Source organism: Gigantopelta aegis, unplaced genomic scaffold, assembly GCF_016097555.1.
Source record: "Gigantopelta aegis isolate Gae_Host unplaced genomic scaffold, Gae_host_genome ctg3051_pilon_pilon:::debris, whole genome shotgun sequence".
NCBI lineage: Eukaryota > Metazoa > Mollusca > Gastropoda > Neomphalida > Peltospiridae > Gigantopelta > Gigantopelta aegis.
The window spans coordinates 44,075-72,008 of NW_024533153.1; the positions used below are offsets into that span (position 1 = coordinate 44,075).

At 34.2% G+C, this 27,934-nt stretch overlaps 2 protein-coding genes and 2 pseudogenes across 2 annotated transcripts; 2 read left to right on the plus strand and 2 right to left on the minus strand.

The window, feature by feature from the left end:
• Positions 1–5,024, minus strand: part of LOC121391878 — a 45,063-nt pseudogene extending 40,039 nt beyond the window's left edge.
• A 302-nt stretch (positions 5,025–5,326) lies between these two features.
• LOC121391872 (guanine nucleotide-binding protein G(o) subunit alpha-like) lies at positions 5,327–8,291 on the minus strand. Its single transcript, XM_041523349.1, is given in 12 exon segments — positions 5,327–5,353; positions 5,356–5,519; positions 5,572–5,659; positions 5,718–5,753; positions 5,755–5,790; positions 5,837–5,889; positions 5,892–6,003; positions 6,355–6,466; positions 6,522–6,616; positions 7,118–7,182; positions 7,698–7,797; positions 8,259–8,291. Coding segments are annotated over 12 exon segments (921 nt in total).
• Positions 8,292–8,532: 241 nt separating this feature from the next.
• LOC121391873 (kelch-like protein 20) lies at positions 8,533–12,659 on the plus strand. The gene is given in 7 exon segments (XM_041523350.1): positions 8,533–8,791; positions 8,901–8,983; positions 8,985–9,068; positions 9,245–9,299; positions 9,658–9,870; positions 9,873–10,132; positions 12,585–12,659. Coding segments are annotated over 7 exon segments (1,029 nt in total).
• Positions 12,660–12,706: 47 nt separating this feature from the next.
• On the plus strand, positions 12,707–20,679 carry LOC121391874 (annotated as a pseudogene).
• Positions 20,680–27,934: the final 7,255 nt, after the last annotated feature.

Consider the following 27,934-nt stretch of genomic DNA (forward strand, 5'->3'; position numbering starts at 1 on the left):
ACCACAAGCACCCATTTACTGACATGACCACGCCCATTTCTGACTATTAGAGTCTACTTCGATTATCCATTTGTCGGTGGTGTTCCCCGTGACTACATCGGGATGTCAGTCCTTATAATAAATCATTTTAAGCCAGCAGTTTACCATCTAGTGTTAGTGATGCATTAGAAGCTACTATTGGTCAATCAATGGAGGACTTATCACTTGAAGAGTTAGATCCTACCACTCAACTAGGAGGAGGAGATTCAAATCCTTTTGGTGATCATGAGGTCAGATCATTTATCTCTGTTCATTTATCTATTCAACTATTTCATTAGGTTATCAATAATAGTACTACAGTGTTAGGTCAATCTCCAGTAGCACATGGATTTTTGCAGACATTGCAATCTCCTTTTTCTTCATCACTCGGTTTAATACTCTCGGACCTCTATTCCATTTCCAGCACCCCTCATCATATACAAAACCGTTCCAAACCAACTTAGGTTTAACCACGCCCACATCCCCTCTGGCTCAGCAGCAGCCATGTCTCCTATCCCACAGACTCCAGGTAGTAGTAGTGGTCAGTCACGAGGGATGACAATGGCACAAGTTTTTGTCACTCAGTCTGCACCAGGGAAGACCTTGGTTCACCTGCTAGACCTGGTGCAATGGTGGGTGTGGTTTTTTGTTTGAATAAAATATTTTTTATTTTACTGTAGCTTCCTTCAGCTGATAAACATGAGATAACAAGTTTAAGAGAAGAGTTAAAACAAACTCGTATTACTCTAAGTTCATGGCAAGATCATGGAAGCAAGCTAAAACAGCTTGTGATCTGGAAAAAAAAATAGTTTTTTAACGGGGAGCAAGCAATCAAACGAGCTGAAAGTATAGAAAAAGAAAGAAGAGAAATTATCTAAAGAGAGAGACAAAGTATGTTTTATTTTGTATCTATTACTATGTCATCTTATTGTAGTTAGAGGAACAAGTCAAAGATCTAGAAACAAAGATAAAAAACATCTCAGTCATTACGAGTGTTAATGGAAGGATTAACCTACGTCAATACCTGTCTCACAGTTAGATCAGTTAAGAATACTTTTAAGAAGTGATCTGGATAAACTAAATGATGTGAGTATTCTATCCTCTCTGTGTGTATTTGTGTGTGTTATTATTGTATTATTTCACAATAGAGTATTAGTTCACAACGTGCTATATTGTGTATCAAGTGTATGGAATTACACGATCTGTATTGTTCCAACTTGTCAACCTTGTGTGTTATGTCAACGGTGTCAGACGGGGTTACAAGAACCAGTTTGTCCACATTGTAATGCCGGGTTGCCCCAACGAGTGACAGTATTATTACCGGAGATTTCTCCACCATAGTTCAGATATTATTATAGGATTTCAAATAATGTAGGTAGTCTCAGGTTTTCTCTTTTTCACTCTAAAACTAGATGCCAATTAGAGGATGTCCCCTTGTTTTAGTTCGTTATTGGTTTAGATGGTTTTAATCTTATTTCAATTGTCCACTGTTATTATAATCCATTGTCCACAATCATCTAGTGGTTGTATGTGTAGATCCAGCTGGCTTGATCATGTGATTGTCACATGACAAGCAGACTGGTTATAATAAATGGGTAAAACCATTGATTTAATAATTATTTTTGTTTATGAGTTTGTGTTAATCTTTGGTTGGATAGACCAATGTCTTTGATGTATACAAAATGTAGTCCTATTGATATTTTTCCATAGCCCCAAATATCTCATTATTTTAGTACTGGTTGTATATTATTATTATATTGTTATATTATTATTATTATTTATTATGATTATTATTATTATTATTATTATTGGCAATAATATAACCTTTTTGTTTTATTATCACATAATTCATCAGTTTTAAATTTTTTAGATTATTATTGCAAATTATAGTAGTTACTGGTGAAATTTGAGAGACCCAAACCCCTTCATTCTGACTACTAAAATTGTGCGGAAATAATAGAAATGAAAATAAATTAATCGATACATTATCTCTCAACAGGACATGTTCTCTGATTATCTTCACCTTTTTTTATCACATCAATTACTTTGGCTTCAGTGGCCACACCCCTTGTTATCATCGTTGGACAGTTACCAACACCTTCCTTTGTTGTTACTGTCATCAATAGCCACACCCTCCTTGCTACCCATTAGTTTTGTCATAAGAGTATTCAACTTGTGCTAACAGAGAGTAAAGATTGTTGTTGTTTGTCTTGATTTCAAGTTGTTTTAATTTGTGACGTAACCATTTAATTTCGTCTGCTAATTCTCTATTGCTTGTTTCTAATATCTTCTTCTCACGTTCTGCTATTGCACAAAATACCAACCCATATTTTTCCCAATGGTTAAAAGACCCAACCTCTTGCTCTTCCTCCTCATTAACCTTTAAAACTTATCTTTCCATAATTTGCTAGAAAACTCTACAATATTGAAATATTCAATATCATTTTTACTGGAATACCATACTGGGATATTTCCTAATATGGTAATGATACCCATGATGTTATTTCTACATCATTATTAATCATATATTACCTTCCTACTGGGTAAAGGGCAATTGATGGATAATATGCAGGTACATGACACCATGGGAGATCATTTTCTTCTCCATTAATTCTATAAATGGAATAGGTCAAATACTTAATATGATATGAAATACCACACTCACCTAGCTAATTTGATGTGTGGGTGGTCTTTTAAGTAAGCACCTCAAGGAATAAAGGTGTGGCCAAATATGACTACAAGCTAGACACCATGGAGCATAATGGACTAAACAGGATTACCTATAATTAATGGGTGTGGTCTCTGCTGACAAACAAAATCCATAACCTTACTTGTCTGTAATAGCTAATACATCGTCATGGAAACTGTCAGTTGTAATCTCATGTATATAACCTGGTTACTTGATATTGTATTATTGCCACGCCCACTTCGATAGATTAGAGGAGCTCTACCCATCACTACTTGGTCTAAATATTCCCTGCGTGGGTGGAGAAGGGGTTGGGGTAAAGCTCAAATGATACAATTAACTTACAGTTAATCATTAACAGTTGTGTTAATAGTGATATTAAATTTGTATTGTTGACGATACTATATAATTAATAATGTACAATGTACTAATCACACGTGATTATTATACCTTGTAATCAGCAATTATTAACATAGGTTGGTCACGCCCTTCAAACCACGCCTATACTTTCAGCCCAATGACCAATAACGAGATGAATCAATTACAAAAAATTGCAAAGACATTAATTGACATGGAGGTGGCCAGCCACCAGAAACTCCTCCCACTTCCACACCTCTTGGCAATATAATTTTGTCAAGAGGGATAAAAATGATTAGGAAACAAAGGGTTAAAAAAACAGGACAATACGATAGCTGATGTATGGATTCACAAAGAGGTAAACAAATAATTGATCAGACACACCGGGAGGGAAACACGTCAGAGAAGAAAGATGACGTAGACTCTTGCTGATAAAGTATGTGTTATAGCAGTAGAAGATATATCGATAGCTGCAAGATGATATACACAGTACAAGATAATCATATTTCATTGTTATATAATATCAATGATTACTTGAGTGATCATGTGTCTGAGTGATGGGTCAGTGTGTGACAATGGAATGAACAACAAGCTACTGGTGTGAGAGGAGATAGGAGATGTTCCTGATGGACAACTTGACGTACTCTCTAATAACAGATTATAATAGATACAAAGGAGGATTATATTACCTTTAATTGTGACATAGTTATAGCCCATTCCATATATGTGATTTTGTTGAAACGGACCAGCATATGTCTAAAGCAATATAGTTTATTACATTAATATTATAATATTTACTTTAATATGTCCTTCAAGAGATATAGCTATTATAGAGGAGTGTCTATGAGAGATAACTCAGCTCTACATGAGGGTTAGTCACAATAGCAAAACAAGGTGTTCTATATAGGCTAGTTTGAGGATCCCCCTGTAATGTATTAATAATAAGTAATATATTATTTTATTTATATACCTATTTGAAGTGCTAATAGACTTGCTAAATAATAATTTTAATAGCCAGCATGTGGTAACATATCAGGTAGTAGAGAATCAAAATAACTGACACACAATTATCTTGAGACAATGCATAATATTGTATATATAGAGATCAAAGAAATACCTCTTCCACTCCTAATAACTCGTTCAAACTGGTTTGATTGATGTAATATAAATTATTGGATATAATAATTTCAATGCAAACTGTTCCTATTGAAGTATCATCATATGTAAAAACTAAGCTCCACCTACCAAAGCTCTTTGTCCCTTGTCTCCATAATAATCCAATCGACCACGTATATGGGTACGATAGACGACAAGACGAGGGTACATAGAAGTTCCCTCTTTCTGCCGACATTCTCCAGTGACCTCCCAACAATTTAGACCGATAAACATAACCTAAAATATCAAACAGATAGAATATTCATTGTATTTACTTACATCTCTTTCTTCCAGTGATTTTGCCGTTTCTAGAAAATTTTTTGCAGCTGAAGCAGAATGGGTGCACCAGGGGGCATACATCATCACCATGGCAACATTCACACCCATTAAAAGATTATTGAGTGTTGCTAACGAACCATTATATATGTCAATAACCCATGATTGATTTGGTGGAAAAAAACAGATAGGAGAGTGTTAGCTGGATAGCCCTCTTCTTGAGTTGGCTGAACAGAACTAAAGTAATAGTCAGTACATATAGAAGACATATTTGTATTTTTCCCTCTCACTTGAAAGATGTAAGAAGATAATAAGTAAAAAAAGAATACGACAATGACCAACATTACACTAAATCTAGTTATGAAATGAAGTTGTGACCAGGTCACAGAAGAAAATCTTTGGTTTTTGAGTGATAATCCAATTAACAATTAACCTAACCAGTCCCATCAGTGACCTGTGAAATACATAACTGACAGACAATATGATAACATAATATACCTACATATCTGCACAGCTGCTCAAGAATAGTCATAGTGAGATGGGCATTTATTAGAATAAAAGCTTTTCTTTCCCAAAAAGTTTAACAAAAATATTAATAATTGAGAACCAATATAACATGATCATTATAGTTCAGTCATTAACACACAACAGTTAGAGATAATATAACATATACATTACTACATAGAGATCAAGTCACGTATGTAGGTAGTATACTACTAAAAGAAATAAGTTTGTAAAACTTGTACATACCAGGCGTGTGTGTAATTTAAGAAAGAAGCTACTTATTAAAGCAGTCATGTGACTATCATGTGGATATCATATGATAGTACTGAACTAAAGTAGGTTTGCAGCTTCGAGGTTTTTTCTCTGATAATGGTATCAAGTACTACTTTGAAAACCACTCGTATATTGGATGTATCTGTAGCTGTTGTAAAATGAGGATAAACGATTTTGTTTTTATTGAGATTGCGCTCTAGAAACATCTCCTGAATAAAGACAGCAGCTGCTTCGACATCACGTTCAGGACCTGAATATAAAACAAGATAAACCAGTTCAAATAGTTATTACAATTACTAAACCAGTATATTGTGGAAAGAAGAGACGTAGGTGACGATCAGCATTGCAGAGTTTCTCACGGAACAGATCCACTTTGTTTAAGAAGAGGATCTAATAAGAAAAAGGGTGGAGTTATAGGTGAGAGAACTAATGACACACACACACGTACCATAGATGTCTTGATAAAGAACTTGTTATTACAAATAGCTTTGAAATAAGTTCAGTGATTCTTCTAAACGATTCTAAAGAACAACAAATACACCTATGATGTCATATGATGTCACTCACTGTCTTCCCATCTTCAAACAATGTCATATCATAACCGCTAAGAGCACAAACAACAAAACAGCTCGTACATCATCAAAGCATTGGATCCATTTCCTACGCTCTGATCTTTGTCCTCCAACATCGACCATCCTAAAGAGGTTACATATGTGGTACCAGTATACACCTGTCTGATATAACAGGATATGAGGTTGATTTACAAAGCAAAACATTCTACTTAGTGATACAGTCACAATCCTTGTATACTACCAAAGAATCCATACCACTTTTTGACCTCATCGTGTATGACTATTATACTATACAACCTACACAGTTATGTGGGGTAGTGTGTCATACTTAGTAGACTTCAATTACCAAATGTAGTATAATATGATTAATGACTTCTGGCGAAAATTATACCTTTTTTCTATTAAAGTCCTAACCTTATCTATACTACAAGTTTGAACAATATGTATAATTATCGACTTGTGGTGTAAACTTATTCTATTTAGAGCCCACATCTTACCTGTAGGTAAGTTTGCCCATTTTAAGGCAGTTTCAATAATACCAGTTGTCTGAACACGAGATCTCAGTACATCATCTTCAGTAGGTGTGTAACCAGGTGCCAAGATTCGATCCATGTTAGAAAAGTAGCTACAAAAACAAAAACCAGTCAGTCACCATGACACTCACATGACACAAAACTTACTAAGGGGCAGAGTCATTTAATTGGTATTCATAAGCTCTTTCAAAACATTTTCTGATACCTTGATCAGCCCATAATGATTGAAAGGCGTCAATAACCTCAGGAGGTAGTTTTATCAAACGTAGGAATATTGGTCATCACTCCTAAGATAACCTGAGCTTTCTCCTAAACAATGTTATGATGATGACATAAAGAGATACAAAATAAACTGTTCAATTTATTTAATTATGTGTTGTCTTCAGTAAAACAAATAGCAACAAATGTTTTTTTCATTCAAAATATAACTAACTTCATTTTCAGGATTTTTCATATTGTATATCCAATTTTGTCATAGCTTGAATTACAACACGCATTGATGATGCTAAAATTCCAAATATTACAGGCTAGAGAGAGAGAGAGAGAGAGAGAGAGAGAGAGAGAGAGAGAGAGAGAGAGAGAGAGAGAGAGAGAGAGAGAGAGAGAGAGAGAGAGAGAGAGAGAGAGAGAGAGAGAGAGAGAGAGAGAGGAGAGAGAGAGAGAGAGAGAGAGAGAGAGAGATAAATACTAATGCAAATGTTATAAACTTACTTACAAAAACCTTCTAACTCTGCGTTGTGTTAAAATCCATCTCCATGAATAATCTTCATCTGTTTTACTACAGTACTCTTCCCAGACTCACCAGCACCTATAAATTGTAAATGAGAGAGAACATATGTTAATATGATTTTTATTTTGGATGGAACAGAACAGTACATCTGTTCGTGTTATTAATGGCAACAGAGATCCTTCTTAGATTACATCAAAATTGGATTATTAGCAACTGTTTTTAATAATAGACAAATTAAACTCATAATTTAGTAAACCACATGTTGAAGTTATGAACACTAGTGTGGAAAACTTATTTCTGTAAAATTCTGTTTAAATTCCTTCACGCAATAGTTTGTAACAACTGTGAATTAACTGCCTACGGCCCACACAGTAGTAATAATGGAGAGTGCTATTTTTAGTAACAGGAACTTCTATTTATATAACATGAACACAACAAACATTGTGTGTAGTTGACATTCAATGTACTTTTTTAACTTGTAACTAACATAAAATAATCCATTACATGTACACACACACACCCGGTGTGCGTGCACAAAACTTCAAAACTTGTTCCAAGAAGGAGACTACTGACAAAACTGATTAATGACTTACCAAGTAATAAAATTTTGATAGTGTTTTCATAATCTTTAGCTGCTTGTCTGATTTCACGATCAATAATACGCTTCACTCCCGCTGCTTGGGCCTCTCTCTCCTCAGTGAGTAACACTCACACACCCTCCCATTATGAGCTAATAAGGAAAGAGAACTCATATATATAATTGAGTATTTTAAAACACAATAATATTAACACAATATTATTATTATATTGATAGTCGACAGTATAATTATTCTAGTACATTAAAATACAATATACTATTTTAACGAACAAAGCGCTAAATTGTTCGTGCGATTTCGACTGTCATTATTATCAGTTTACTTTTCACTTACCTTTAGAGCCTCTTTGTGGTTCTTTTTACAACAAACAACGTCTTGATAATCAAATTTTATATGAATCTCTTCAGTAAGGGCTAGTTCTTCTAGCACTTAAAACTACAGTGTGTGGTTAATTATGCCCACGGTCACCGCCCACTAACATCAATATCCAAAGTTATACGAACTTAGTTAAAGAGAAAATTGAGCTTAATTTAAAACCAGTTATTTTTTATTACAGACACAACTATCAAATAACACAAAAGAGATGTCCATTTCTGTCTATTTTATATTATCCATTACAGAATGTCAGAAATGTCAGAAACAAAAAAACACCAGGCTACTCAAAGTATACGGAGTAATCCTAAAGAGCCGCACCTACATTTGTCCCCAATCAACAAAAGAAAACATTACTACACAAACTTCGAGATTAAAACCCCTAAAGATTATATCACTTCACAGGAGGTCAGTTCTTATTTCATGAATCTCTTATTACTAGTACTTTAATTCCTTTAAGATGACGGAACCACTTTCTTCTGCTAGTGAGTTGGAAGACACAACCCCAGCTTCAACAGAACAGTCACCTCCTGTAGGAGCTCAGGAACAAGTTAACTTTCACAAAGAAGTGTTACGTAAAGTACATGCCTTAAGATCACATCGGAAGTTATGTGATGTTGTGTTACGAGCTGGTGATCGGGAGATTCCAACTCATCGTGCGATATTAGCAGCAGTTAGTTCATATTTCCAAGCTATGTTCACTCATGAGTTGATGGAAAGTAATCAAGATGTTGTAGAAATAAGAGATATGAATTCAGATATATTATCATCTCTTGTCGATTTTTGCTTACTCTGGTGAGATTGAATTAACTGTTGATAATGTACAAGAGATATTGTCAGCCCTTCTTCTCTCTTACAAATCACTGAAGTACAAGGAGTTGTGTTGTTCATTTCTTATGAAACAACTTGAGTGTCTCTAATTGTCTTGGTATAAAGACTTTTGTTGAAGCAAATGGTTGTTTTCTCAAGTCTCAGAAGATATTGATAAATTTGCTCGTAAATATTTTCAGCAGGTAGCTATTGGAACAGAATTTTTAAGTAGTACTTCTGAAAATGTTGCCTCTCTCATATCTAGTACTGATCTGAAAGTATCTAGAGAAGAAGAAGTATATACTGCTGTTATGGATGGGTTAAACAAGATCCTAGTGAACGCTCACTAACACTTACCTGAGCTCCTAGCTCATATCCGACTACCAATGCTATCTGTACCATTTCTTATGGATTACCGTAGACACTGAACCTCTCATTCGATCTAGTTCTGAATGTCGAGACTTAGTGGATGAAGCTAAACAGCTATACCATTTATTGCCCTCACAACGCAATTTAAGATCTACTTCTCCTCGTTTTCATCCTCGTAAATCAACTGTTGGTACTTTTTGTATGCTGTAGGAGGAAAAGAATCCTCAGAAAGTATAACACGCTCAGTAGAAATGTACTCATTAATAGAAAACCAATGGGCATGAATCTACTGGTATGATAGTACGCTCGTCAGCAATTAGGTGTGGGGTGTTAGAAGGTAAAGTATATGCTGTAGGTGGATCAGATGGCTCATTAAGATTAAGTAGTGTAGAATGTTTTGATCCAGCTACTAATTTTTGGTCTTTTGTTGCACCAATGGGGACTTGCCGTTCTGGAGTGGGCGTGGGAGTTCTGGGTGGAGCTATGTGTGCAGCTGGTGGCTATGATGGCGCTCTTGTGTCAAATACTGTTGAGCGTTTTGATCCTGATAAAAATATATGGAACAATATTGCTAACATGAGCACTCGTCGTAGTTTTCCTGGGGTAGCTGTATTTGACGGTCAACTTATGTTTTTGGAGGCAATGATGGTACATCATTCCTCAGTATTGTTGAGTGTTATGACCCACATGTCAATCGCTGGTTAACAATAGCTCCCCTTAGCAAACCTCGTGCTGGTATTGGCGTAGCTGTACTTGGCCAACAAATCTTTGTTGCTGGAGGGAAAACGATGGCACGTCAAGACTTGATTCTGTTGAATTTTTTAGATATACGCACTGGTCAATGGCAAACAGCTGCTCCAATGATGTCGGCAAGAGATGGAGTATCATTGTGTTCTTTTGGGAGCAATTTAATTGCTGTGGTGGTATTAATGGCCTTCTTATCTTCGTTCAGCAGAAATGTATGATCCGGTTAGTAATATGTGGGGAAGTAGTTGCTTCAATGCAGACTTGTAGAGCAGCTGCTGGTATTGCTGTAATTGATTTATAATATAATTATGTCACTTTATAATTCCTCTTTTTTGTATACATTTTGTGTGTAATATCATGACATTGGCCTAATATGTACTTAAAAAATGTTTCTTTATCAATAAGTTCAGTCTGGTCCTTTTCACTAATAGCAGAGGGAAATATACTCTGATAATCTGTACTATTTGTCTACTGTCTTGAAGTGATTCAGCAGCTGCTAATAGGATGTCTGAATCTCTAGAAGCTGCCTTTTGAGCAAGATAGTGTCTAAGAATCTACAACAACAGGTTCTTTTTTTGTATCTCTCGCTCTTCTTTCTTGGTGTATTGAATACTCTAAATAATACAATTAGATGTGTGGGTGGTGTAGGTAGTTGACTTACAGCTCTCTGCTGTTGTCTCTTTTCCTTTTGTAGTTCTTCTTCTTAGATTTTTTTCATCTGAGTTAGAGCTTTCTAGTAATAAAGTTCTCAAAATTTTACAAATTCTTAATAATACTGACCTCAAAATCAACTATGAATACTGCAAATGTACAAAAAGAAATTGTCTACTTGAATTTTTGTAGGGTCTTCACTGAAAAATTTTGCTGTCTTAGTGAATTCTATTTTCATTTCGTTGTATAATTTAACAAGAGAAGATATTTCAACTTCAGCTTTTGAAATAAATGGCTGGATAATTTATAAATTAGATGATAATTTCATGAATTTAATACTACCTTCATCACTGTAATAAATCTATCAGATGGATCATGATCTGTGTCAATAGTTTGTAATGTCCTTTTCAATTCCTACAAATAAAGACATTAATATTTTTAGTAACAACACTACATGTTTACATTTAAACCATCTCTCAATTCGGATACTTCCAATTCCATGTCTCACCCGATACTAAATATATAAATCATGTGATTGTCATGTGACATGTGGACTGACCTCTAGCTGCAGTTTTGACGATTTCAGATCAGATGCAAAATCAATAACTTGAGGAAACTTACGATCACAGTTGACCAGAAGTTCAATAGAGATGATTTTTTTTAATCAGTTGTTTTGTGTCTCTTTAACTATACAAGCAAAATATATTAGTAATGGAGGTAATACTGGTAGTACTTGTTGAAGAAGTGGATACGAAATCCTTGAGCAGCTATTCCAGTGTTTCATAATTACCAATAGCCAATACCATCTACAATAATAATAGGTAATAATATAAAATACAAAATTATATAGTAACCTCTAAAATTTTTCTTTAATTTTTTACTGTTTCGTACTGCTGTGAAGCATCAATAATAGCATATAGATCCTGGTAAAACAAGTTAGACCAATTTGATGTACTTGCTTTGATACTCACTGGTTGGATTTCTTGAAGTTTCTCAAAGAAGTGTAATTTAAAAATCATAGCTTGTAATCTGTCTCTATACTGTGGAATAGTACTCATCTGTGATAGAGAAAAGTACATACCGATTGTCCATGGTAACATACCTACCTCTAAAGAGAACCTATCTGAAGGATTAAGGACAGATGGATCATTGAGGTATGGAGCATATCCCAGACACTAATAGGAAGAATGATCACATCATGACATTACAAGTCTATATAACCTCTCTTTTATCTGGTGCAAAACTTTTCCATTTGCTGAAGTCTTTCTATTGAGAGGAACTGTGTATCACAATTCATTAACTGCCTCTCTAACTCTCTCTGGAGAAGTTTTTGAGGTGTCCAAGAAGTATGGCTGCTCAGAGTTTGAAAATAATTTATGAGCATAGAAAATATAACTTACATATATTATAAGCTTCTTTGAGTCCAATATTTTCTGGCTTTGTCGTACTTTTGCTTGTTTGAGGAGCTAAGACATGTTCTCAAGATAACTATTTTGAAGATGGTACCTTTTTTTTGTAGAATGTCCAGCAAATTGAGATTCCAATTCACAATATTCAAGAGCTTCTTCAAGTCCACTCAACTACATCAATATAATGTAGTATGTAATAACTGGTTACTTACTTCTCTCATATTGTGCCCTCAACAGTTTTTTGACCTTGTAAACTTGTCCCAATTAACTCTTTTAAACTTTGATGGTGGTTGTTGTCCAATACCACCCACCGAGGGTGGAGGAGGAGGTAGAGGAGGTGGAGGTGGGGCAGGCATTCCTCCAGGACCAGTTTTTAGGTGTGGGAGGAGGAGGAGGAGGAGGAGATACAACAATGGTAGTATTTGGAGTGGACATATCACTGGAATCTACAAAAGTGATAATAACTTTTTGTGAGTTAGGTTATGTCTACTTGTTGCAGGACTTTTGAGCTGTTTATTCTTCAAAGCTTGAGCAAGTGAAGATGATGCACTCCCTATCGAGATATTCCTACTTGGCAACTGAGGAGAAGAAAGATGACTAGGAGTTTGAGAATGAGAGACACCAGTTGGTATAACTTGAGAATAAGTAATGTTTGCAGTTTCCAGGGCTGAAGATGAGAGCTACTGGCTGAAGATGAGAGTGACTAGGTTGTGGATGATAAGTTTGTGGAACTGCTGGTAAAGGACGACTGGCTATTCTTGAGGGAATGGAAGAAGATTTTTCTCTTTCATTAGGAGTTACTAATAAAATATTATTATCAATATGTTATGGGAAATTACTGTCATTACCAGAACTGATAACTTTCTGAACTTCACTAGTGTTTTCTAGAGCAGTTGAAAATCCTTGCAATCTTTGTATCTTGAAGTGTTAATTGTTTCACTTGCAAATACTCTGGCATCCAATAAACTAACAATATATTATATCTATAGCTATCTAAGTAGTTGACTGACTGACTGTTTGATATAAGCAACAGATGAAAGACGATCAAATTCTGCTCGATCTTCTTCAGGTAAAAGTTGACAAATATAATGAAATAGAATATGTTTTGTTGGTCCATCAAGTACATCACATAAAACTTGTACAAGTTTTTGGTAAATCTCTGAAATAAATTCTCAATGAGACTACAGACCATGAACAGTACATCACTGACTTTGACTGAAAATATTGTCGTAAAGTTTGTCTTACAAAATGACGATCTTCTTTGTGTGTAAGTACTTCTTCCATCTCACAATGAACCTCATAATATTAGTTCTAATAAATGAAATAGTACCTTTTCTTTAAAAGCAGCTAAATGCTTCTTTTTATCCTCAGTTAGCAACATTTCTCTCTCATCTTGAGGCACAGGTTGTTCAATAACAGGAGGAGTCGAAGAAACAAGAAGAGTTGGGTCAGACCCACTCCCTTTTAGAAGGTGCACAACATTAGAGTGAGTTGCTGTTCTATACAATATTATTATATAACATATTATTAAGTGATTTGTTCATCTCACCTGACGTCAACGTTGTTGATCTCTAAAAGATAATCTCCTGGTTCTATGCAGCTCTGGCAGCAGCAGATGCTGTATCAACTGATCTGATAAACACAGGTGCATTACCACTTATAGAGAACCCAAAACTGCCAGTACCTCGTGACACATGTACTAATCTAATTACAACAATTTTTGTTCAAATGCAAACATAGATGTCTTACCTGCTAGGGAACTGAGCCCTACAATATCATAAATTATCTATACTCTAACAAGACTGTCACTCACTTTGATTCTGTTTTTTGTTGTTGTTGTAGATGATGGGTATTCCCCTTGATTAATTGTTGATAAACTACCAGGTGGTCTGTAGGAGACAAGAGCATCAAATTGTGCCAAGTCTCGAGGCTGCAGTAAAGTCCTAAGGATGTTTATTTAACAGATAACACTCTTTTAATGGTACCTAATGTCTGGTAATAATCTCCGATCAATTTGTGTCTCTAACAACATGTATAAACCACGCCCTAGACTATCAACATCACGAATTTTTTGTTATAATGCTTTAACAATGTCACAACTTGTGTTTTCTTCATCTCATCATTTTGTAAATAATAGTTTGAGCTTTTAAGAGAACAAATAGCATCAATTCATTTTTATAAATTTACTTTTTCATGGAAATGTTTAGCTCGATCTTCTTTGGATTGAGGGTTTGTTACGGTGACTACCTCTAGTAGGTATCGTTTCACTCTGCAATCCTTCCACTACAACTACCAGTGACAATATATCAGTTGTACATTCAAGTAATTCCCACACTTCAAGTTTGGATGAGTAACGAACTGCTGTACCATTAATTTTCAAGTAACAAGTCACCAGATCGCACACCAATCTCATGAGACAAACTATCAAAGTCAACAGAACGTACATATACAGGACAATCTCCTCTAAACGTCAGCCCAAATCCTGGCTGGTGTCCTTGGGATCTCAAACAGTCTTACTCGAGACTTCACTATGAGACCTCGGAGGAACCTGCAATATAAAACCTTAGTTTAGAACGATTTATTCTTTTATTTCTAACTTTCCGAGCTTGTTGAGCTCTCTCAATTACTTCTTCTACACTCCATTCTCTCACATCTTCTCCATCAACTTCTACTAACACATCTCCAACCTATTATAGTATAAAGGATGTGAACAAGAAAGAGTGTGTGATATTTACTTGTAGTCCTGACTCTTCTGCACTACCACCTTCTTCTATCCAGTGTACTACACAAGGAGCCTCCATAATTTAGAGAAAATCCAAATGCTTCTGGCCACCCTTCATTTGTTGCCATTTTTTTAAAAAGCAACTGCAACGAGCCCCACCCTTCAAGACTAGTGTTTAATGAGATTCACGATCTCCTCTTCACACTCAAAATAATAACACAACATTTAAAATTAAAAAAAGATTAAAAAAATAAAATTTTAGTCATCATCTTCGTAGCAACAACAAAAGAAACACAACAAGAAACAACCTGCTATACAGAATCCTATACCAACACAAGGCCAGACTAATAACCACATTAATACTAGTAGTAAACAACGACAAAATCCAGTCCCTTGACAGTTGTACCACTTATGTTCATAGGCCTCGCGATAACCTGTCCAATAAGTTTCCCGATAACAACAACAATGACAAGTATTCTTAGGATGGCAACAAGATTTGTCTCGATAGCGCCACCAATGAGAATTATTCATGTATATAGGTGTCGGTGATCTTCCAAAGTAATCTCCCATATAGCTATCCTGACGAACTTGTCTTAGTGATCCTGTTGGAGATATACGTCCTGTTTTTGCTATAAGATAAAAAAGAATACATTAAGTGTCCTATATTCTCTACTATACCTTCAACAGCATTTTCTAATACTATATTTATTAATTTTTGGTAATGTTCCTATATCAGGTTGAAGTTGACGATTTGCTTCAGTGTAATCAGGAGGAGCTGTCATACTCGAAATACTTAATTGAGTTTCTAATAGTCCTAGAAAATGATCATTAATTATACTTTAAAAATTAAGGGACATTAAATGTACATACTCTTTTCCTAAAGCAGGACATAGAGGTGGTTCTCTACTAGTAGTATATGCGTTAACAGCTTCTACAATTGTTGGATATATCTCAGTCTATAACAGAAACTGATACTTTAATTTTATCAGTTGATAATTTAAATACCTGTCCAGTAAGTTGATATTCCCCATTGTCAGTTTGATGTATTGTAAGATGTTCAATTAATCCATCTTCTAACTCATCAACAGGAAATCTAACCAATAGAATAGAATAAGGTAATATTGTCTTTATAAATGTACCTTGCTGAAAGGACATAGTTTTGAGTTGGTGACAAATTATACAATAAAGACATTGTATTCACCACAAGTTTTTAGAATTGCTGTACCAGCTTCTTCACTCAACTCTCCAAAATACCATCTAAAATATTACATAGAGTTTATTACATATATTAATATTGCTTACCCTTGTTTTCTCAATAATGTAGCCACCTCGTCTTCTCCCTGTTCTATATCTGCCATGTTAATAATTTAACCCTCAACTGGGAGACTAGGGAGTTAAAGATCATGTGATCTTCGTAAGTATACAAAGATAAACGGAAACGTTCTATAATTTTTTAGAGAATGATATTTATGCAAAATTAATTAGTTTCCGTATACTCTGCTGGTCATAGAATTGAGAAGAAACTTTAAATTTTGCTTATCCACTCTCTTTTGACATATTATATTCTCTAAATTCTGCAGCATTCAGAAAAGGCAAGGAAGAGACCTTCCCAAAATCCAAGATGGCTGCTGAGGAGATGTTATGGTAAGTTTCATTTGATTTCAATAAACAATAGTATCATATAACATTGCAGGAAACCACGACCTAGGAACTATACTTTGGAACAGAAAAAGACAGGAATGTCAATTAGAAGAGTGTACTGATAGCCATCCATTGAAGGCTATTGTAAGTTGGGGGTGTGGCTAGGACTACACCTATTTTGTCCTATTTTAGGTTGTAGTGACTGCTCAAGCAACAAAAGTTGATGATAAGAAAAAGAAAAAAGAACCAGAAACAATTAATGATCCTTTAATGGAGGCAGTAAACAAGAAGAACTATCAGATCCTTTTGAGCCTTGCTTCAATGGACCCTTTGTCTGCTGTACTGGATGCTCGTCAAGACACGCCCTCTTTTGGAGGACCTATTGCTACAGTAAAGATGATGTCATTATGATGTCGTAGTATTGTTATGATATCAAAATAGGTTGAATTGAGTCCAGATATCACCTTTGAACCCTGGAGCTCAAAGAGAACTACAATATTAGCAACTTATACAACATCAGAGAAAATTCCCATTACAACAGTAAGTTAATAATGACTACCAATTAAGTAGTTAATAATTATCATTGTATACAGAGTTTCTTATCTAATGAAGAGCGTCAACGATGTAAGTCACACCCCTTTTAATTTGGCTCTAATTAATTAATTAATCAATTAGTGGAGACACGTGCAGCAGCTGTTGTTGAAGCTGATAAAGTACGTCATCGTTTAGAACAGTTAGATGATATGGAAGAAGGTGGTGTTTCAAGAAACTCTTAATTTATCTCAACAAGATTATGTTCACAAAATTGATACAATGAATAAATCACTACTATGCTTGGCAAAAGAGACCAGCGTGTTATGGCACTCAAAATTGTTATCCAGGTTAGCTCTCTCAATTTGACTCCACCCATTCCATTTTTTCATATAGTGTTCCAAGCTGCTAGCAGATAATAGTGTTATTCATTTTTTATCCTAGCAAATTTGTTTCTTATCACTGATATATTAGATAATTTTGGTAAGGATATTTACATGTACATGTATATTATGATTTTTGTAGGTAATTTGGTGTTTGAACGTATTCGTGAGAAATCTTCATATACACCTCCTGGTTCTATTAAATCTATTGAATTACCAAGTCAGTATAATCTGCATTATATATATATTATATTATATTGTATTGTATTATATTATATTGTATTATATTATATTATATTATATTATATTATATTGTATTGTATTGTATTATATTATATTGTATTATATTATATCGTATTATATTATATTGTATTATATTATATTATATTGTATATATTGTATTGTATTATATTATATTATATTATATTATATTATATTGTATTGTATTGTATTATATTATATTATATTATATTATATTGTATTATATTATATTATATTGTATTATATTATATCGTATTATATTATATTGTATTATATTATATTATATTGTATTATATTGTATTGTATTATATTATTATATTATATTATATTATATTGTATTATATTATATTGTATTGTATTATGTTATATTATATTATTTATATTATATCGTATTATATTATATTGTATTATATTATATTATATTGTGTATTATATTGTATTGTATTATATTATATTATATTATATTATCTTATTGTGTTTGTGTGTAGGGACTTTTAGTCCTGATCAAGTACCAGACTCAGCTAAAGAAACTTGTCGTAACTGGTTCTTCAAAATAGCCTCTATCAGAGAACTAGTACCAAGATTGTATCAATCTTCCATTACTTGCTCTTCCTATCCTCATCTATTTTCCTTAACACTCTCTTTCTAGTTATGTTGAGGCTGCCATATTGAATTGTTATCGATTTCTCACTGATAAAGAATTTACTCAGGCCCTTATTCGATTAACTAAAAGACTCGAGGTATTGGTGATCCACTTGTTGGTGCTTATGCCAGAGCTTATTTGTGTCGAGTATGATAGTTACATAATATATTTCCATATATGGTATGTGTATTTAGGTGGGACAAAATGTAGCTATGGAAGCTCGTAATTATGTCATGATGAATTTTATTGATTATTTGACTACATTCACACAAGTAAGACTCACTGGGTCTATTAATCATTAATGTGTATTTTGTTGTAGCTAAACTCAGATTTTGTGCAAAATATATTAGCTGTTCAAATGTTGGATATGAGTAAGTATATGTATTTGTTTTTGCTCCTGCTGTGGAATGGATATTGCATGTGTTTTGCTCATAAACCACCAGTGGTAAGTTTTTGTAATATATTTGTTTGTCATCTTTGTTTGTTTCAGAGCGTTCTTGAAGAAGTGTTGAGTTTAGTCAGAGAGAAGACGTCCAGTGGTCTTGTACTGAATGCTCTTATTAACTCATTCAAACCTGAATTTATTTCTAACAGAGCACTGGAGTTTGCTGACATTATCAAAGAATGTGAAGAAGGAGTCACACCTAAAGTAAAACTTGTTTTCTAAACTGGTTTATCTTAATCTTATATTCACAGTATCATTTGTATGTATCATTGGGTAACTGTGTAGTCCAAGCAGATCCTCCTGCTAAAGAACAGCTACAGTTATTAAATACAGTGAGTTATTTTAATATATAACAAATGATACACTAACTTGTTTATAGATATGGAAAGATGTGATGAAATTGAAAAACATCAGAATATATCTCATGTGCTCAAGTTTGGATGGAATATGTTGCTAAACATTTCACAGTAAGTTGAAGTAACTATGTATATAGAGAGAAGTCACACATCTCACTGTAGAAGAAAGAAGTCAACAGATTATTGGATGACATCATTAAACATATGACACCAGAACGAGCCTTTGAGTCACATTACCCTGAACTAGTCTCTATTATAAACAAAATATTACCTTATTTTACTGACTTTAGCAACCTCTTTTGCTATGGTGGGTGTGGTAACATCATGATACTGTAATGTTTATCTATTTTGTTTTCAGGACAAGTTTTTACCGTATGTTGATCTATTTCAAAAGGAAGAAGTTAAAGTTGAAGTCAGTACTAATATTGTCAGAGCTTTCACTTTGTAAGCCACACCTACGTACCACGTCCCTTATTTTGTTCTAGTCAACAGAAGGAGGGACAACTGATCCTTTAATTATCAATGGAATAATGTACTTGTGTAAAATTCTACATGATTCCATTGAAGTTAGTAACCACACCCACTTGATTATGACATGACCACACCCATTTAGTGCTTTAAGTCTCAATGATGACAGACGACAAATTGGAGAGTTAATAACAACATTTCTTAGAAAAGTAGGTTTATTAATGAGGATGTCCCTATAATTATTAATGTGGTTGTCCCTAATTATTTTCATTTACTGATAACAGAAATGTCTGTATCAAATATTTGCATTAAATGAGAATGTCCCTACTAATTATATTTTGTAATGGAATTTTTGTTTCCTCAGATTGATTTTGAACGAGATTTTGAACAACAATTAAGTTTTTTTTTGTTGAAGCTCGTGCCACTTTTAATAATTTGGATGCAGTATTAATTTATCTTGTTCATGTAAGTTGACTCCTCCCACTTATTTATAAACTCCACCTCTCATAATTATAGAATGTCAACTGGTTGGCGATGAAAACACGTGAGGTTGTCAAGGGTAACCATAACAGGAGACAGCATCATTTGTTAGAGTAAGTTCAATCTATCTGTCCATTTTATTGAGCTGTCTGTCCATTTAGGCTTGTGTTGCATATTGTTTCATTACAGTACCGTCAATTGATAATATATTGAGTCGTCTTAATCTTTATCTCCTCTCTGGTCGAGTAGCTATTGCTAATGGTGCCCCTGTCTCAAGGTATTAACATTAACATACTAACTATAAGTTCTACTCTCTTTGTAGAGATGCTTTCTTTAAAGCTGCTATCAACTGTTTTAAAAGATGTACCACAGTATATGGGTAAGACCCTGTAATATGTAATGTATAATGATATCGACATGGGTAAGACCCTGTAATATGCAATGTATAATGATATTTGACATGGGTAAGACCCTGTAATATGCAATGTATAATGATATTGACATGGGTAAGACCCTGTAATATGCAATGTATAATGATATTGACATGGGTAAGACCCTGTAATATGCAATGTATAATGATATTGATAATACTTGGGTATAATGATATTGACATGGTAAAACCCTGTAATAATCACTGAGTAATTGTGTTGAGTAATTCATAATGTGTTCTTTAATTAACAGATATGGATAATAAACGTCAGAGTACTGAACAGCATGTAAATGGATTTCTGTGTAATATGTTCTCTACTTTACTGGTTGTTCCTGTGAGTACAGTCACATGATAGTCACATGACAACATTTGTTTCATAGGATAATCCTGATAGAGAACCTTTACTTATTATTAAAGGAGTTTTTAAACTCATTAGATGAATACAAATGGTATGATCCATACATCATTTATCAGTACATTCATCCATTTATCAGTACATTCATCCATTTATCAGTACATCCATCCCATAGTATTTATCAGTCCATCTATCCATCCATTTATCAGTACATCCATCCATCCATTTATCCATCCATTCATCCATTTATCAGTACATCCATCCATTTATCAGTACATTCCATCCATTTATCAGTCCATCTATTCATCCATTCGTCCTTTCATCATCTTTGTTCATTCATTTTCAGGCAGGATGATACAGATTGTAAATTCAGAGTATATATGAGTGCTATTTGTTTGTTATCTGCTATTTGTCAAGCAAGTTGTAAATATAGTAACACAATAATGTCATAATGACTTCACTAAACCACAATCCTATTTATAGTAATTCCTGTTGTTTTGTATAGGATAATCTATCTATAGTATAGACAAAGGTGAGTGCTGACAGTGACTACTTTATAACATGTTGTACAACACAGACTAATTTTCCTTTACATTATTTTTAAAATTCAATTTACAGTTGATTCTAATGATAGTCTGTATTGCTGGAGAAAAGAAGTTTACATCTGAGTAATTGGCATTGTACACAACTATTGGGATTAATATCTGATCATATTAAAACTCTCACATCAACTGATGATGTAAGAAGGAGATATCTTGTTATTATATTTATTAATAATTATATGAACAGGCTAAAAGACAATCCAAGTTAGCATTAGGATTATATTCCAGGTATTATGTTCAACAACCTCACATAATCTGAACTCTCTCTCTCTTTCTAGATTAGTATGTCATTCTGATCTTTCTGAGCCTGCTGTTGCTTCCATGATTATTAACTTGTGGCAACTCATGCAAAGACATGGAGCCTTTCAGACTAACTTGTTGGTAAGTTTTGTATGATCACATGATCTTCATGTGACTGAGTGATTTATAGGATCGGTTTTCAGTCGTTGGTAACTAATCGTAAAGATCCTAATTGTCAAGCACTGTGCTAGTAAATTGACTATACCCACTTTTTTGCACTTTAAATATTTACTGATATTTTTGATTGTTAGATGACTACATTTAGTGTGTTATTATAATAATTATTATTATTACAACAATAATAGAAATAAATAACTACATGTGATAAATATGAGGTAATAAGATGAGTATGTTAGGTAAAACCCAAAAACAATAAATAAGGACAAATCATTTTATTATGTCTTTTATTTAATTGGTTTCTGTTGTTGTTTAACTTGTTGTATTTCTTCCCAGAGATTCTTGAGATATTCTATTTCTTTTGATAAACTGTCTACTTGCATCTTTAATTTTTTATTAGTTGCTTTTCAAGAGCTTTTTCTTGTTCAATTAAAATGCCGAGTTGGTCTTTCTTTTTCTGTCGTATAGCGAAGAGCTGCTGTTTTGTTCTGGTCCTTTTTACGTTCCTTACGTTCTTTAGTAGTCAGTTTACTAGAACTTTTTGTAACAGGCTTGGGTGAAGGTGGTATGTATGTTTCATCTTTTGGGTTGTACGAGGGACACAGGACTGACAGGAGAAGGAGCTATGGTAGAAAGAGGAGACGATCGGCAGGAGGGGAGGAGTCAGAGGGATAAGATGGTACAAGTTGTGCATACCAATGGACTAGAGACAGGGGACTTAAAGCAAAGTAGGGGGGGGATCATTTTGAAAAGAGGAGACAATCTCATTGATCTCTTGTTCTTCTGGTGACAACAGAGGCTGGGACAGAGTTGGGAGATGATGGAGAGATGAGAGAGGGCTCTCTGAGAAACTTGTTTGATCAGGTTCACAGAAAAGGCTCAGATCTGGAATTGGGCCCTCAGTCAATTGAGGATAGGACCACTTGTCCTAGAGGAACACATATATAATGTAATACATAGTAATATTATCTTACTATTTAGAAGGAAAATCTGTCTGAAGACTAGCGTCTATAGTAACAGCTGTTCCAGTTCATCAACCTTCCCAATAACAAGGGATTCCTGACCTACCATGTGTGCATATGGTTCATAGAAGGACGTGGGAGAGAGATCCTCAGAAAAGAGGCTGTGACCAGCTATGCCGGTCAAACACGATTGAGGAGCTAATCTGCCATTTTGATGCGACTTGTGTAGTCGAACGTGGGACAATAAATGAGACTGTTATATTAATATTAATATAACACAACATGTAGAGGAGACCTACCTCATAATGGAAGCCATGGTTCAAATAAATATATAAATTGTATTAGTTGTACTTAGTTGAGGAGGTTAACCCACTTCCTCTTAGGGCGTCCATCTCAACTCGAGATCAGATCACCAATAATACAACAATCAACTATATAATAGAATAGATTGTAGATTAGATCTCTCTGTCTGTACAAAATTATACGAAGTAGAGGTTAGTCTTCAATAGAAGGTTTTAGTACAATACAAGCGAGTTTCTTTATTGTTCTCTGTTTAGGCAATCTTAAAATGTTCAAACAGTCGTATAGTAAACGGATGACTCCTAATATTTCTGAATTGAGTCTTGAAAGAACAAAAGATCATTATACTGCTCAAGAGAGCGTTTTTCTTTCGAGGAACGAGTCTTCAAAGACTTTCTTTTACAGAATTTGTGCAAAAATAATACTAACTTGACCTTATATAGTATGCTATTTGTTAGCCTCAAGTTGGCTGATGCAATATTTAATGATATTCATAGAAGTTAATTAAAGTATTGACCAATCAATTACTCACACAAGAATCATATTAGCTTCACATGACTTTGTGAAGACAACAAATGAATACCTTCAGTGCTAAACCCAGGGAATTCCCTGGGAAAAGACCTCTGTTACCACGTGAGTGAAATAGAGTGAGAAAAATATTTATTCCAGTAGGATACAGCAATGTCTACACAGTTACCACAACATGATACTGTAACATATCGATTATTTCCAAATATTACGACAACAATTGAACTGGACTCATCTTTAAACACAATTAGCAGTGACTTACACACACATACTACATGATTTAATTCATGACCATATTTGGCATTATGGACAAGTTTAATTTATTTGTCAACAAGGAGATAGTATGACTGTTATATTGAGTAATTATATATCGTCTTTGTGTAGAGGAGACTCCGCCCCATTTAATTGGCAGTACATGTTTACCGTGAGAACGTAGATGATGAATGGTTTATTGTTAAGTTACTATTAACTGCTTACTGAGAAAGTTAATGGTCTGTTATAAGGTACTAGTAATATGGGTGTGGTTAAACCTAATTTAGGGGTGTGGTTTAGTTTACAGATGAGGATGGGGAAGTTCTTATTAATCGAAGCAGCTCATCATTTACCCAAAATGGTTTGAACCAGAGACAGCAGATAATAGGGTAAGTAATGACATTACATAATATATCATACAACATCTTCATAGGTATTCCTATACAATGGATGTCTGGCACATCATTCCGCAACCTCAGACACCAGCTCAAATCACATCTCTACCAAAGTCCCACCCACTTTAAGAGAAGGGGTGGAGCTAGTTCGAAGGACTGATCTACAAACGAAGCTAGTCCATTAATCCAGAAAGTCATTACAATCAAGAATATCCAAGTATACTTTTATATAGTGTATAGAGTTCTTTATAGATTATTGGTAGTTGTTGTCAGTATGGTCTCCATTGTGTACATTTTATCTTCCTGTACCAGCCGCAACATATCCTGTTATATCACAGACAATTGATAGCATCTGTTTTACATACACTCTGTAATAGGGATAAAGATGATATGAAGTGGTGGAGAATAACCTCTGTCATTAAGTTAAGTATTATCTGTGATTTGTATAGGTAGCTAATAAATTGGTCCACTTTTCACCCAAACATCATCCAATGATTTAACTGATGTAACTGGTACACATGTACATATATAATAACTCCTTGTATTAGGGAATTTTTACAAAAACATTATATGCTATGCTCTGTCATGATAACTTTACTCCTCCTCGTGGAATGGACTCTCTTTGTCTTCAGAAAACTCTGAATATAAAGCTAAAATGTTAGAAAAAAATAGTTAGTAATACTGACGTTAGACTGATAAGTATACAACTTGTACTAGCAAATATACAGACTTATACTGACAAGTATACTGTAATATTGTTAATATCTTTACACTACCGACTGTGGGACTAGAAATTTTATTAGCTCATTATCGGGCAACAGGGGGTGGTGACAGTAGGAGGAGTCTGAAAATGATTCGAAATGGTCTCAATATATTTCCCGTTTAAAGGATAAAGGATATTTTGAGGATGAACTGGAAGATCTCACTCACACTTTATCAGGTGACCCTATTACAAACAGCTGAAAGAGTACTACCAAAAAATTACCACACAAAGATGAGAAAGAATCAAGGTAATTTGTGTGATATTATTAAATACATAGATATTCTCTCTGCAGGTCTGTTTTTCTTGAAGACGCAGGTAGTACAGTGAACCAACTCTTTTTACAGGGAGTCTGGTCCGAAGAGAGTCTTGTCAGAGAACATTAGAACCACCAGATGGTAATTAATAGTTATATAGTTAATAATGTATTATAGTTAATTGTACAGATGACAAGCTGGCTACTATGACTCCTCAAAAGTTAGATAATCTTCTTTCTCAAGGAGACTGAGGCACAGCCCAGGTAATAACTGTGTTGTAGAATTATTAAATATTAATTGTTTTGTTAGAGTGGGTTCTCTTGATTTAGAAGACCTGGCTTATGGAATGAAATCCGTTTGTTGACCAAAATCTCTTCCCATGATGGAGCTGATTTTCCATGGTAACTAGTTGCACTTTCATAAACTTTTCCTAAACATAATGTATTTCTAGGTCTACTAATGATGACAGTCAGATACAATTTGATTCAGAACAATTTGTGGAAACTCTTGATAATAGTTTAGTGAGTTTTATCATCACGACTATCACATAGTCATCAGATGGTACATCACAAGACTGTCCATATGATCATCAGATGTACTTTGCGAGGACTGTCACATGATGTACATATGATGATCATGAGACAGACCATGTACATTGGATAATCAGTGATGTATATATCATGTAGTTTGCATATGATTATCCATATACTTATGGTAGATTATTAATGTATCCCATGTGATGTCATGTGACTATACTTTCTAGCAAAACTAGAAGGTTTAAATGACACTGAGTCTCTTGACACAAGTAGTAACGAGGAGGAGGGACCAGAGGAAATGGGTGTTGTTGAAGCTATGCATCAAATGGATGAAGAAATTGTCTGCTACAACAATTGGTTTAGCTTTCCAAAAAGCTGATGAAAGGTAAGAAAGTGGGTGTGGCTGATCTTGAGCATTTTGCGTTGATTTTAATCTTGTCCAACAACCTTTTGGAATCATACAGTGGGCAGTGGTGGGTGAGCTGGGCCCGCCTCTATATATTACAAACATTAGTGTACAATTAACAAATCAACAAAGGAGATGTCAATAAATTAATTTCATATCTAATAATAAACAATAATTATTAACAATTAATAAATCAATAATCTGCCACACCAATATAATAAATATTATAGTCCACTATAAGAAGGTGATTTACTCAAAGGAGTTTTGAGGAGTAACAGCTGATGGTGATGGTATACTTGATTTACCTTACTCCTATCACTGAGGAACACGCAAATACAAACTAGGGAGTCTCACTAGCTTACTTAAAAAAAGGTAGCACTTTCAAAAAGTTGTCTTTACTTATTCTCTTCATAAACAATAGCACTTATTGATTCGTCCATCTTTTTCCCCTCTTTACATTTGGTCGAGAACAGACTTCAATTACAAATCTGGAGATTATTCTTGTAATTTCAGACGACTTTCTTCCAATCACTTGATTAGCCTATTACAATAAAAGGATGTTTAACAAGTAATGATATGTTTGTTCTTACTTTGCTTCCAATAACTTCTTTGGAGAAATTGAAACTCTTGAATTTCTGCTAAATTTTTTTTGTAATTGTCTATGAAATTCATAAAACTCAGCATATCTTCTATAGACACTTCATTCTCTTGTCCCAACTTGACATATATTTGATATTCATGATGGTGTCTCTGACCACGCCCCTTACGTTTAATAACTGACGGTATCCACACTTCTATAATTCTAATTGACCAATCAAATAAAGTTGAAATAGGTTTAAAATTGTACTAACTTAGCAGGTTTTTCCAAGCTTCTGGTGGTAAGAGATCAGTGATACTGGAACCTAAAAATTCCATAGACTGTATAATATTATGAAAATAAAAATAAGTACTTTTATATTAGCAAGTTGTAATGTTATGAGACAGTTTAATAATAAGACTGTCCTTAGTTGCTACTTCTTTGTGTAGACATCATTGAATCCCATTAGTTTCTCCATACTTTCAGCCATCTAAATAAAGCACATGACTATCACATGACTATCATACAATGCTATCACATGACTATCATATGATGCATATAACTGACTTCAGAGAGTTTCTGAGGTAAAGATTCATCTAGCTGTTTGTCATCATCACCTTGTTGTTGTTGTTGTTGTTGTTTGTACAATGCTAACATATTTTCGTAACTGCTCACTAGTAAATCATTTTCTCTATAAAATATCATGTTTAATGTGTCTCTTAGTAGGTACTTATAGTAGATAGAGTCTAGAATTGTTATTTTGTTACCTTTCCAAACCTGCTTGCTGTTGATTGTGTAGTTCTCCGTGTAGTATGTAATTCTTTCTTTAACTTGTTGTAACTCTCTCTCTAATGATGGCTTCTCTCTTTCTCTCTGTCTAATTCTTGTAAGGTATGGTTGTTGTGATTCTTCCAACTTCTTCTTGCTACGTACCAGGCTTTCAATGCCTCCTTCATCTCATCTTCACTCATGGTTGCCGCGGTAACATGCTATAAAGACAATTGATAAAACTACTTAATGATACCACCACTTACAGAAGGATCTTGAATTTTCTTTGACTGCTAGTACCAGATACACTGTTTGTTGCCTCATAGACAGACAGAGGATCAGAAGGGGCACAAAAAGAGGTGTGGCTTCATCAGATGCAGAGTTAAGGCTAGTACACCTAC